Source organism: Anomalospiza imberbis, chromosome 26 (assembly GCF_031753505.1).
Source record: "Anomalospiza imberbis isolate Cuckoo-Finch-1a 21T00152 chromosome 26, ASM3175350v1, whole genome shotgun sequence".
Classification (NCBI taxonomy): domain Eukaryota; kingdom Metazoa; phylum Chordata; class Aves; order Passeriformes; family Viduidae; genus Anomalospiza; species Anomalospiza imberbis.
In genome coordinates, this window is record NC_089706.1 from 5591052 (window position 1) to 5605046 (window position 13995).

General features: G+C 52.7%; 1 protein-coding gene across 2 annotated transcripts in view; it reads left to right on the top strand.

Annotated features, from left to right (window-relative positions):
* Nucleotides 1–13995, top strand: part of LGR6 (leucine rich repeat containing G protein-coupled receptor 6) — a 153691-nt gene that overhangs the window by 70877 nt on the left and 68819 nt on the right. For both annotated transcript variants that reach the window (XM_068173403.1, XM_068173405.1), the window contains exon 4: nt 8072–8143. In XM_068173403.1, coding sequence (XP_068029504.1) covers nt 8072–8143 — 72 coding nt within the window. The remainder of the gene's footprint in view (nt 1–8071; nt 8144–13995) is intronic.

Sequence of the window (13995 nt, forward strand, 5' to 3'; positions counted from 1 at the left end):
GGAAGGAAATACATAATCTCCATACAGGGAGACAAGGAACGGCCGGTTTTGGAGTAGATGGTGACAGGGGTATTGAGGACGTTGTGTTTTAGATGTGGGTGCTGTGTCACAGGCTGGCTGAGGTTTGACAAGTGACAGGCGTGGCTGTGGTTGGGCATGGCTGCCCCAACCATGACCAGCTGAAACCTGGGGTATTCAGGAGCTAACTCACAGCAGGGTCAAAGATCTTACCTCTGGTGACAAGGGGGTCCCCTGAGGAGGCAGGCTGATATCTGGGGATGGAAACAATTTTCCCAGTTTAATTTTAGTGTGCTAGAGCCCTAGGGCTAATTGCAATCATGTGCACAAGTAAACTCTCGCATGCTTCTTGGGCCTGGTGCTTTCCCAGTCTTTTCAGAGAATCAGTTTATGTTTAAAAAAGGATGGGAAACACCCTGGGAATTCCTCCACCAACCCGCCTGTGCAGATGGTCTCTCCCTGCCCTCGGAGTGAATCCCAGAGGTACTGGAACCTGGACCAGATTCTTGGCTCTGCCTCCTCTGGCTGCTTCACTGCACAAAAACCACCTGGAAAGTGGCCATGAAGATAGGCCTGTGCAGAAACCATGCAGGGGTACACCCAGGGAAGCAGGTGTGTGGAGACTTGGAAGAGAGCAGGGGAAGAGCCAAGCTGCCCCACTACAACAAAACATGGTGCCACAGATCTACTGGGATATGCTGAGATCTTCATGCAAGGAGCCTGGAGCCAGCCAAGGGCAAGGGGAGATGTGGCCTCCTCAGCCCCCCTCAGACAAGGGCAGACCAACAGGGTGGATGCTCAGCAGCAGTAGCTGGTGCTCAGAGGTTTTCTCCGCTGGCAGGTCCATCCCTGTGCAGAGACTTTGGGAGTGCACCTCTCCTGGGGGCTGCTCTGCAGCACGGTGCACCCACATCCTCTCCACGGAGCTCAGTGCAAGCTTCATTGCCAGGATCAATGGAAGCCACTCCACAGGCTGTTTTGACCCCTCTGCAAGCTCCTTCCCTTGCAAAATTAACCCCTTCGTCCATGCTCTCCCAGCCTTGGAGCTTTCCAGGGTGGCAGAATATGCTGCTTAATGAGAGTATCTGGAAAACTGGAAACTTTTCCATCCTTTCAGACCTCCTCATGAGCTGCCTGGATGCTTCTCACCTACAAGTGTCCTGACTGGAGCTCCATCAGCCAGGAAGGTCCCATCCCAGCTGGCCATGGGGCTGACTTGTGCTGCCACAGCTTCCCAGACATCCCACCCTTGCACAGGTGTCCCTCACCAAACTCTGCCCTGCACAGCCAGGAGTGCCCTCCCTCTGACTTCTGGCTGAACATGCTGCAGCAACGGCAGGGCTTTCTAGCCAAGAAGGAATCCCACACCAAACTCCACAGGGAAAGACTCCAAGTACAACCACAACCTCACCCCAAAACGTGGAGGGCAAAATGCCTGGGTGCATCCTCTTGGCTGCAGACCCTGCACCCGCAGCAGGCCCACCCTGCCACTCCATTCCTCAGCAAGCCCCAACCAGCCTGCGTGAGTGTGCAGACCCTGTGCTGCCCAGCCTGCCTGCACAGCCCGGGGTGTGAGCACTGCACTGCCCAGCACTGCCCAGGGTGTGAGCACTGCACTGCCCAGCACTGCCCAGGGTGTGAGCACTGCACTGCCCAGCACTGCCCAGCACTGCCCAGCACTGCCCAGGGTGTGAGCACTGCACTGCCCAGCACTGCCCAGCACTGCCCAGCACTGCCCAGGGTGTGAGCACTGCACTGCCCAGCACAGCCCAGCACTGCCCAGCACAGCCCAGGGTGTGAGCACTGCACTGCCCAGCACAGCCCAGGGTGTGAGCACTGCACTGCCCAGCACTGCCCAGCACAGCTCAGCATTGTCCTGCACTGCCCTGCACAGCTCAGCACTGCCCTACCTGGCTGCACAGACTGGGGTGTGAGCACTGCACTGCCCAGCACAGCCCGGGGTGTGAGCACTGCACTGCCCAGCACTGCCCAGGGTGTGAGCACTGCACTGCCCAGCACAGCCCAGGGTGTGAGCACTGCACTGCCCAGCACTGCCCAGCACTGCCCAGCACTGCCCAGGGTGTGAGCACTGCACTGCCCAGCACAGCCCAGGGTGTGAGCACTGCACTGCCCAGCACAGCCCAGGGTGTGAGCACTGCACTGCCCAGCACAGCCCAGGGTGTGAGCACTGCACTGCCCAGCACAGCCCAGCACAGCTCAGCATTGTCCTGCACTGCCCTGCACAGCTCAGCACTGCCCTACCTGGCTGCACAGACTGGGGTGTGAGCACTGCACTGCCCAGCACTGCCCAGGGTGTGAGCACTGCACTGCCCAGCACAGCCCAGGGTGTGAGCACTGCACTGCCCAGCACTGCCCAGCACTGCCCAGCACTGCCCAGGGTGCGAGCACTGCACTGCCCAGCACAGCCCAGCACTGCCCAGCATTGCCCTGCACTGCCCTGCACAGCTCAGCACTGCCCGGCACTGTCCAGCACTGTCCTGCACAGCCCAGCACTGCCTGGGCTGTGGACTCAGCCCTGCCTGAACCCCCTCCCAGCACACACTGCCCAGCCCTGCCCATGGTTCATCTCCATCAACAGGCAGGCTGGACAGAGCCTGACAGGAGTGGCCTTGCTCAGCACATGCCACTTCCCCTGGATGGGCCCTGCCCAATGGCCACCTCACCATCCCCTCCTCTTTTCCTCCTGAGCAGGGACCACAGAACCTCCTGTGGCCCAGGACAGGTGCTGACTCGCCTGGTGTGTGAACACACATCAAAAAACATCACCAAAAAAGCCATGTTGCCCCAGGATGGCAGGTTTAGAGGTGGCTTGGGACACTTCAGAAATCCCTAGACAGACCCTACCTCCTGGCCCTGAGCTTGTGCAGTACAGAAATGGCTTTGAGACAAAGGGAATGGTGTGCCACATCCAAGAGACGCTCCCATTGGGAGGGAAAAGGAACGTGCAGAGGTTGGAATGTCTTTAATCCCCATGCATGGGCTCCAGGCACAGTTGCCTCCAGCAATAACAGCCCTTTGACTGTGCTGGCTGAGTCACTTCAGCCTCCCAGGATGGGGACATTTTATCATGCACAGGCCTGTACCTCTGAGGGCTGTGTGTCTGCTGAGACTCTCTTGTGCAAGGATCCTGGTGTGATGGGACCCGATCCCAACATTTTTCTGGTCGTTCAGGCGTGGTCCCTGCCAACAAACAATCCTCCTACTTCTGAAAATGAAACCCAACCTCTGAGGAGCTGTGATTTATTCTGGTTCCAGCCAGCCTGCTGTGGGTAGCAGGTGGAGTGTCTGTGTCTGCCATCGTCTGCAAGCCCGGGTACCACCTGAAGAGTGCCAAGCAAGGTGACAGTGCTCCATCCACGCCTGGGCTTGAGTCATTGCTGGTCTGAGCAGTCTTTGCTTGTCATGTTCATCAGTGTCCTCAGCTTGTCCAGAAGTTGGCTCATCAACCAGCAAGGTCATAGAATGACAAAATGGTTTGGATTTGAAACAAGCTTAAAGACCATCCCATTCAACCCCCTGCCATGTGCAGGGACACCTTCCACTAGCCCAGGGTGTTCCAAGCCCCAAACCAGGCCTTGGACACTTCCAGGGATGGGGCAGCCACAGCTTCTCTGGGTACCCTGTGCCAGGGCCTCACCACGCTGAATAAATTCTAAGAAAATTAGACTCAGCAACTGAGAAATCACCTCAACTAGACCAGGATTGCTCCATGACACAAGAATTTGAGCTCTGACTAAGGTTATCTCCAAGCTGCTGTGAAGCAGCACCTTGCTGTAGAAAAGCCAATGAAATCCAGGGATTTTGTTGGAAGGCAGGAGCTGACGGAGAGGCAGGAATAGAGAGATGCTGACAGACAGAGGCTGAGGCCAGTGTGATCTGGGATCTCAGGGTCGCTGTGATTTTGTGGACTGAGGTCCAGCCTCACAGACTGTCTGTGCCTCAGTCAGTCACCCTGCAGCAGGCCCGGGGTCCAGCAGATCCCTGCTCCCCATCCATGCTCACAGCCTGGAAAGCAGCTTCCTGCCCTGGGGGCAGCAGGAGTAGGGAGGGGACAGTGTCTGCCCCAGGCTTAGGAGCATGAGTCAGGTTTGCAGAGTTTTTCCCTCTTTTCAATGCTGATGACATATATCGTGCAATGACCTCTAGAAGCAGAATATATTGGCCATCCTCGGAGATGGCCTGGAGCCCAGGTCTCCTGCTGCAGGTGCTCTCCTCAGTGAGCTGCAGCATTGTCTTCCCCCTTCTTATGCAAGAGCAGCACCCCAAAGGGCAAAATGCCACGACTTAGAGAGGGACCCGGTAGCCCTGTCCAGCTTTTCAGATGCCCTGCTGTCCTCTGAACCCTTTTGCCATTCTCCTGTTATAGCACTGCCCGGGCACCCTGGTATGGAGCAGCCCCAGGAAGCCAGTGCCACAGAGAGGAGGTGTGATCCTGCAGGTGTGTAGGATCATCCACCAGCTTTTGGTACAATTATTTGAGCTCTTCCCAAAAACGTGTTTTATGTTGTTTATGAAAAAAAGGTAATATGCAAGGGTGGTTTAATGTGATGTGTAAGGGTTGAGTGCAGTGAGCAGGGCCTGATGGGAGCTGTCCTTAATACCAGACTGCAAGAGAAGCCGTCCTGGGACATCCAGGGATAAACACAGCATGTCTTCTCCTGCTAAAACCTGAGCTCCCTGTAAGAAAAGCCGGAGCTTTCCTGAGCTTGAGGCTGAATGAAGAATTTCTTGTTTAATACCAGGGTGGCCCTGTCCCTAGAATATTATCAAACTCTGTTTGGAATTGGTTTTTGGTTTCTCTGTGTCACGCTCTGATGATGAGTTACTGGATTCATTATGTGCAATGTGAAGAAGCAGTGGTTCTTGTCCCAATCCCGGCATCTGAAGACTTCTCTAGCTGCCCTGCTGCTGTGAAAAACAGCATTGTCCACCACTCAGTGGTTTTTGAGGTCTCTGAAGCATCTTCCTTAAATATTGTTTGTCTGCACCAAAATGGCTTCATTTTGGAACCAGTCCATGCTGATGGTGGTCTGGAAAGTCTCTCAGTCTGTTTTACTGGTTGGAGAAGGGACTTGTAATAAATGGCAGGCTGCAGGATTCAGCAGAAGTGTGACAATGGGCTTTGCTTTAGTGCTGACTTCAGATACTTCCAATGATCAACACTAAACACCAGGCTCAGATTTCAGAGAGCCACTGAGATTCAATGTTTGTCCCACCAAAATCCTGAAAGCGCCTTCTGAAGCCCCACTCTATATGTCTCTGTGTTCAGCTCTGCATCTCCTTGATTTTTAACAGACATAAATTATTGTTCCACTTCACTGGGCTGCAGGACTCAGGGTTTTATCTCCCCAGCACACCTTGGCTGCAGAAACAAATCCCTATGCAGGAGCAGGAGCCCCAGAGGTTGTGCTGGTCCCTGTGGGACAGTTGCCCACCTGGATGAGGTTTTCCATCCCAGTGGGCTGCAGAGAACACCCATGGCATCCATCACTGCGGCTTCCACGGCCCTTGCACAGCACGGAAGGAGCAGCACAGCCCATGATGATGGAGATCCAGGGCTCATTGCCACCAGCCACACATCCTGTGTGGGTGACACCCATCTCAGAGGGGTGCCAGCAGCCTCGCAGCGTGTCCCCCATGGGAACGGGCTCTGGGTGCAGCAGCGAGGCAGCTCCTGGTGCTCGGGGCTCCCTGCCCCATGAGCACGGCCAGCAGGAGGGGAGAAGATCCCCAGGCAGGGGAAGAGATGAGAGGGGCAGGGTGCTGTGAGGGGGGTACAGCAGAGGAGCTGAGGGGGCAGGCAGCTGTGATTGTCAGAGTGCCAGAGGCTTGGAGTGGCCCTTGTGAGCACCGGGACCTCCAGGACCCCCTGTGCTGCCCAGGACCAGCTGTGCACAGGAGCTGCAGGAGGAGGACATGGCTGGGGGAGCCACATCAATCCCACTCTTCCAGCAGCCCTGCAATTTCTGTTCTAGGTTCCCCACAGGCGAGGATTTGGCATTTCCTCATCCTTCTGCCTGTTGTCATCTGGCCGCTCTGCTGCTGCCTCGTGTCCTGCAGGGCAGGTCCCAGGTGGGACAGTGTGGCCTGGCCAAAGCTTGTCCAGCATCAAGAGGAGCAGAAGTATCATGGCTGGTGTCATGCAGCTCCTCACACGCCCTGCAGTCACCCCCAAGGTCTCTGTTCTCTCCCAAGAGCACTTCTGCCCTGCCCTGGCTCTCCTGTGATCCCCACTAGCCCAGGCAGAGCTGTAAGCCAATGCTCAGCTGTACCTGTGCAGCCTTTTATCCCTGTGCATCTGTGGAGTCATTCCCTCCGTTTCCCTGTGGAATTCTGCATTTCCCAACTGTTTTTCCACACCAACTTCTCTCCACACCCCTCCTCATATGTGCAAGTTGTTGGCAGAAATGCCAGGTGAGATGCTGTCGATCCTTAATCATGTTCTTCATTTGGAAGGAAACCATTTATTAAGTGTGGCCTCTCTGCTGCCCTTTTGTACCAAATACATCTTCTCCCCTGCACTGAATGTCAAAATGTAACATTTTACTAAAGGAAAACATAAGTCATGGTAGCTGGTGTCTATTCTTTCTTCTCCACTCTTATAGTCTTTTACGCTGTATAGAAAAAAATTTTGGCATGACTCATTTTTCACTAACTACTACTGACAGTTCCTAGTTTCGTTGCCTTTCTTCTGTGCTCATACAAATAATTTACTGGTGAGTCCCCATTTTCTTCCAGAATTTGAAGAGTTTTATGCCTTACAGCTTTCCATTTTTAAAGGTTGTCTCTTTCCAACTTCCCATCCATATCAGACCTCTGAATCCTTGGCAGTAAGGCTGCAGTCACTGCAATGGGGAGGTTCTTGCCTAGGTCCATGCTCTTTGGGCTGCCCCTCACCACTGAGGCCATGCCCTGCTCCTTTGACACTGGCACTAAATTATGGTAGGACACTAAGCACCATTTCCTTTTTCATGCCATCTCCAATCACTCTAAGAAGGCTTTGTAAAGAGTAACCTCAGATAAGTAAAACCTTCCTTTTTTAGGCACTTCCCCTGGCCCAGCTACCTTGCTGGGATGTGTCTGTTTTCCAGGGGAGCATGTGCCAGTGATGTCCCAGTTCTGGAAGGAACAAGCAGGTTCAGGACAGAGGCATGTCCAGAGCCAAAACCAGCCTTTGCAAAGATGCTGAGATGATGACAGCAGTAAACTCAGATGTGTGGTGCTCCAGTAGGTCAGTGAGAGAGGGTGGTGTCTGACCAGGTCTGAAACAGCCCTTGGAGTGTGGTTCTCACTCTGCCTCCATCCCTAGTCCCTAGAGCTCTTCAGACACCAACCCTGGGTGCACTGTCACCTTTGTCTCCTCCTTTCCCATCACCTGTGTAGGTGTCTCCATGGCCACGGCCCTTCTCCATGCCCTACACTCTCTTCCATCTCTGAGGGCTCCTCCTGGGTCCTGCCTGTTCAGCCCAACAGCACCAGGCACCTGCTCTCTCTGGAGTTTCTGATTTGGTTTTTCCCACAGCAGTTCCAGTTCCTGCTGCCAGCTGTGCCAAGGTTGCAGGGTCCCTGAGCAAAGAGCTGTGAGCAGCTCCTCGCCCTCTGTTCCTGCAGCTGCCCACAGTGGGGTAGGAAAGCTGCCCAGGGCTGGTTTCCATCCCTCTGGAGGGAACCACTGACACACACGAGCAAAGGATGCCTGACTCCAGGATAAATGTGGGACAGACTGGCTCAGAGCACTGGTGTCAGTCTGGGGTAACATGCACATCTGCAGGGCAGAGGCCCCTTTGTGGTAACATCCTCCCACTTCAGCACCAGACTCACCCCCTGGCCCTTCTGCTGCACCTCCTGGGCCAGACTGGGCTGCAGCTCACCTGCCAGCCACCTTAGGCTTGCTTAAGAGCCCTGGCTGGCCAACGTGGTGCTTTCCAGCAAGAGCCCAGAACAACTTCGGAAACAAGCAGCAACATCCTCCATTTCGTGTCAGGCTGTCGTTGTTGGGTTTTTAACAAAGTTTTCTTTTTTCTAATTATAGGATGTTGCAGAACAATCAGCTGAGCCGCATCCCTGCAGAGGCACTGAGAGATCTTCCAAATCTCCAATCTCTGTAAGTCATTAAAAATCAATGCTGCTAGCTGCACAGTCCCTTGGGGACCCCAGGCTTCCCAGCATTTGAGTCATTAGTTCCTTTGTCAAGGATGTTCTGTTCCTTCTTCCTTTTCTTTTCCAATTTATTCAAAGATTACTGTCACTTACAGTGGAAGGGAGGGGAGGGCAGTTTTCATGGAAGATACACTGTCTTGGTAGAGGATGTTGAAATTACAGCTCCCCATGTGTGCATTGTGATGAAAAGGCCACCAGAGCCAATGCATATTTCAAGGAACATTGGAAAATATCCACCCAAAGAGTCTCTGTCCCCTGCACTGTGGACCACAGTGGGGAAAGGACCTGCCAGCGAGCACAGAGGACACTGGGCTGGCCAAGTGCAAGTTGGGCTGTTTCACCCAAATGGAGGATAATTCTCACAGGGTAGAACTGCTTTAAAGACTTTAACGATTCAGCCCTGGGAAGAAGCTGAGGCTGTGATTGTGCTTTTCCTGTAAAGGAGCTATAGCCACAGCAGGTCTGTGTTCCTGTGTTCCCTAAAAATCATACCACTTTGGAATTCTGCTGTTTTGCTGAGCATGGGCACAGTTGAGACCAGACCCTGGGAGAGCCGCTGAATTTAGGGAAGGTGTGTTTGGTGCAGGGAGCACAGCCGAAGCTTGTAAGAGCGTTCTGAGTTGGGCTGAACCACTGAAAATCTGACCTTATCCCTTAATCCTTAACTTCAGTCCTAGTCTTACACAGCCCTTTTAGCATAGAAATGGTAGCTGGGAGCAGTTTCTGGGAGTCTCCTGCTTGCAGCAGAGCTATCCCAAATACTCAGGGGGGCAGTTGCAGCTTTGTCTATCCAAGCACAGAGATTCCCCTTTCACTGGTAGCCTGGGGCTGTTCTTCCTGCGGAAGAAACTTATTCTCAAATCCAACCTAAAACTCCTGGAAGGCAATTTGTGGCCATTGCTCTTTGTTCGATCACCTGGAACCACCCTGAAGGGCTTGGCTCCATCATCTTTGATTGCAGGTCCCTGGCAGTTCTCCTCTCAGCCCCTTCTCTGCTAAGTGAAACCAACCCTGCTCCTTCCACCTCTACTCATGGGGCAAATGCCCTGGGACCCTGACTCAGCCCTGACTCAGCCTGGGACCCTGACTTATCCTCCACTGGACCTGTCTTATTCCTCTTCATCCTCCTTACACTGGGCACCCCAAAACTGGGCACAGTTCTTCATGTGTGGTCCTCCCAGTACCCAGTAGGAGTTTCTGTAAATATTAATTTAAATATTAATTTGAAATGGGGGTGTTGGCTGTGCAGGATATGAATGTTCTTTCTGCCAGAAGAGATTTGAAACATTTGTTGTTGAAACATCATTGGCACATGGTTGTGGTTATTATTAAATTGTGTTGACATCACCACCAGTGCCAGAGTCAAGACCCCCACTCCAGGGATTTTGAGATCAGGTTGTTTTCCAAGTGACTTCTCTTTCAAGGGAAGCATGGCATGGAAGGTGTGCTGGTTCTTGGCTTCTTTTCTGCCTCTGTCAGGGTCAGGATTGAAAGTGCTTGAGATGATATTTTATGCTCAGACTCAGATATTTATTTTTTTTCTTATCTATATTACAGTCTCACAAGCAGTGAGTTCTGCAGTATTTCACTAACAAGCTACAAAAATGGGCCCATATCTATCACTACAAGGTCTTTAAAACTATCCAGTTAAGAAATGACACCTAAAATGTTTTCACTTTCAACCCAATAACTAATCCCTCATGTCCCACAATGCAGACTTTTCTGTCCAATTACACAAAACCACCCAAACCCATGGAGAAGAAGGTGAAGGAGAAGAACCAGACACCACCCTAAAACCTCCATCTCGCTTTAAATATATTACTATATTCCAAAACCTTAGTCTCTAAGTTTCCCACCCTGTGATGTTACACACTTCTAATCAAACTCCACTCCCACAATCCCAGTTCTATCATTCCATTTTGGAAGCCTTCTCCACGGCCTCAGGTGGAATGCAGGGTTCTCCTGAGAGTCTGTGCCTTTCAACACACAAAGTCTAAAATTCTCAGCAACCAGGGCTGCAACAGAAGGTCACTGCCCCAGGAACAGCCCTTCCCCCCTCAGCCTGTCTCTCCTGTGCCTTGCAAGAGTGTGACAGGCAGTGCCACCAGAGCCCACGGCTGCAGAGAGCCAGCCTTGGCTTCTGAAGGTTCTGCTGCCAACACAGCCACCACTGCAGCTCTGGCCACCAGTCCTGGGGCATTCGCCACTGGTGGGTGGCAACCTGGGCTAGTGCACATGCTCCATCTCCTCAGGCCACAGCCCCTGCCAAAATACTACAGGGCACGTGAGAAATGCAAAACACCCCAAGAAGATACTTGCAGCACTTTGGGGGTCGTTTAAGGGGCAGGGTGGGAGGATCCCTTGTGTGAATTAGCACAGAAGTACCTGCTTCTAGTGCCCTTTGAGGCCACCCCATCCAGGGTGGTTCTCCCAGGTGTCTCCAAAGTTGGGTCAGGAGCTAGGTCCAGCTGGGATCCAGTGCTCTTCCTGCAGAAACTGAAAAGTAAAAGCACTGGATCCCAGCTGGACCTAGCTCCTGACCCAACTTTGGAGACACCTGGGAGAACCACCCTGGATGGGGTGGCCTCAAAGGGCACTAGAAGCTTATTTTTGGAAGAAATAAGCTGCTTTAGACAACCTGAGGGAGACTAGGGTTGGAATAAAATCAGAGGGCTGAGTATCGGGGCAGGTCTGGCTCAGACATGCCTAATGCCTGTCACAGCAGGACTGCTTTCAAGAGCTGCAGCCACAGCGACCAGAGGCTGCTGCAGCCAGCTGTGTCCTCCTTGCCCCCAGAACATGCTGCCCAAGCTGGTTGGTTCCCACTCAGCTTCCAAGGTGACTAAGCAGGGACCTCCTGCCTTTCCTGAGCAGCCTTATTCCTGTGCACCAGCCTGTCTGGGCTGTTACTGCCCTCTCAGAGCTTCCCTCAGCCCCTCACCCCTGCAGTGCACAAGCACCCATGCCTGGTCCCACTGGGCTCCTTTGCTCCTCCTTGTCTCATCATCCATTTTTAAGATACCTGACCTCATTTCCGTCATTTCCCCAGCTCCTCCTGAGGCTCAGGATCCTTTCCCAGCCCCTCATTATTTTTGAATCCTGTCCCAGACCCAGACTGGGCACAGGAGGGACTGTGACTGTGATCTCCCACTCCTCCCTCTGTCTTGAAAAAAAAAAAAACAACCCAAACTGTTAGGCCTGACAAGACCTGAGTTCAGGATGGGAAAGGCACCAACACCTTCTGGCCTGCAGAACTGCTCCATCCAATGCTCCCAACTGCCCCAGCCAGGCCCACAGCATATTCACCAGCTACCAGGCACAGTGGGGGCAAGTAAGTTCAAAGGAAAACTCCTACTGGGAAAATAAATTTTACATGGGATGGGGTCTAAAGTGCCCCTCCATCCAAGTGAGCCTCAATACACATTCTCATGGTCACAGAGTGCCCAGGGCTTCTTTAGAATCAGAACACAGAATCACAGAATCATTACTGTTGGAAAAGATGTCCAAGATCATCGAGTCCAAGCTGTGCTCAATACCCACCTTGTCACCAGCCCAGAGCACTGAATGCCACATCCAGACATTCCTTGGACACCTCCAGGGATGGGGACTTCATCTACCACCTCTCTGAGAAGTCCCTTCCAGTGCCTAAAAACCCTCTCAGTGAAGAAACTCTTCCTGATGTCCAACCTGAACTTCCTCCAGCACAGCCTGAGGCCATTTCCTCTTGTCCTGTCAGATTTACATAGATGACTGATTAACACCCTTTTTGGGAGGCCCATTTGAGAGCTGGCAGAGCTTATAAAAACATAGAGATGTGTATTGTGAACAGCCCCATCCCCTGTAGCAGATCTGTTGGGACCTTAAAGGTTATCTCATTCCAGCCCCCTGCCATGGGCACTTTCCTCGAGGCCACATTGCTCCAGGCCCTTTGCCAACCTGGCCTTGAACGCTTCCAGGGACAGGGCAGACACAGTTTCTCTGGGCAACCTGTGCCAGGAAGATGAAGAGCTCCAGGAGAAGATTTCTGTAACGAAAAGCAAGCAGCAAAACATGAGTAACTTGTGTAGGTCTCACATCAGTGAACCCACCTCACCCATCCTGTTCTGTCTGTGCTTACAGGAGTTCAGGGTGAAGCCACAGGAGATCAGTCACATCCTGTCACTTGCTGTCACTTCTGCATGTGTGCCCCTGAGGCTGGCCCAACTCCTCAACCAGCTGGGGGGGGAGTCTCTTCTGGAAGCAAAAGTTTCAGAAGTGTTCCATGCGATGGAGAACTCTTCCCTGTCTGGGGTGGTTAAAGGAAGGGCCAAAAGTGCTTCTCAGAAGGATCCTGAGCACAGATCACCCCCAGGCTGCAGTGAAACCTGCCCTCAGCACGGAGAGGGCAGGACGGAGCTGTTCTCCAGGATGGGTCTTCCACAGGATGGTTATTCTCCAGGGGAACAGGCACAAGCTAGCTCTGCCTCACATTAGGACCACACCAAACTCTTCTTCTGCCTCGAGCCTGACTTCTCTAAAGGGTGGAGGGCATGTGCAGAAAAAGATGATGATTTGCACTTTCATATAATCACAGAATCCTCAAGGTTGGAGGAGACCCTCAAGATCACCTAACCCAGCCATCAACCCAGCACCACCACATTGACCCCCACACCACATCCCTGAGTGCCACATCCAGACACCTCTTGAACTCCTCCAGAGACAATGACTCCACCACCTTCCTGGGCAACTTATCCCAATGTCAGGCCACTTTTTCAATGAAAAAAATAATTTCTAATGTCTAGTCTGAAACTCTCCTGGAGGAACTTAGGGCCATTTCGTCTTGTCCTACCACTTGAGACATGGAAAAGAGCCCGATCCCACCTCACTATAACCTCCTTTCAGGCAGCTGTAGAGAGCAGCGTTCTCCTCTTCCCACAGAAGCTGCACAGCAGAGACCCTTGGGGTGGGTGAAGTCCCAGGAACCACTTCTGGTGACACAGCCCTGCTCGGGGTGGATGGGAACACTTCTGAGCACACACAGTGTGTTACAAGGTGCTACCACTGCTGTGCCTCACACTGGGGCAAGCATGACCTGGAGAGCATCCTGGGTCTCACCCTGTGCTGCTCCCCTGTGGGAGCAGCCAGTGCTTGCAGAGTCCTGCAGTTCTCCTTCTAGCTCATGTTCAGAGATGCTCTCCACCCATCAGGAGTGGCACAGCATGGACAGCACTGTGTCTGAAGGGGAATACAGGGCTGAGATCATCTTGGATGATACAGGGCTGTGATCAGCTGCTTGGTTTCTACTGCCATGGCTTCTCCAAATGTGGCTACTCACCTCAGACCAAGAGACTCCACGCAGGTCTGCATTAGAGTGATTTTCCCCCCTTTTTTTCAAATATCTGAGTCATTTTCCACGAGTTTATGAGACTCCTGTGTATCTATTGCCAAACAAATTGCCAGCCTGGAACACCTATAGGTCACCCACAGCACGAATTACCAGTCAGGCCATCTGAGCCCCAGTGTATTTGTGCTGCTCAGAGACTCCTTTTTCCCATTCAGAAGGGGAAGTGGCTTTATGGCTCATCATGACAGTCCATGAGTTACCAGACTTGTACGGCACTTGATGAAATATTAACTCTCTGTTTGCATGTTGGCTACACATCCTAAGCAAGCAGGACAGCTGGGAAGAGGGTGAAAATGGGAGCCAACAGGAGTGGGATGGAACCAGTACCAGACAGAAAGGGATTGTGTGCTGGTTATTTTCTTGCTCTTTCAGGTGTTTACATTTGGTGTCTATGTTTGTCGTTCTGGGATTCA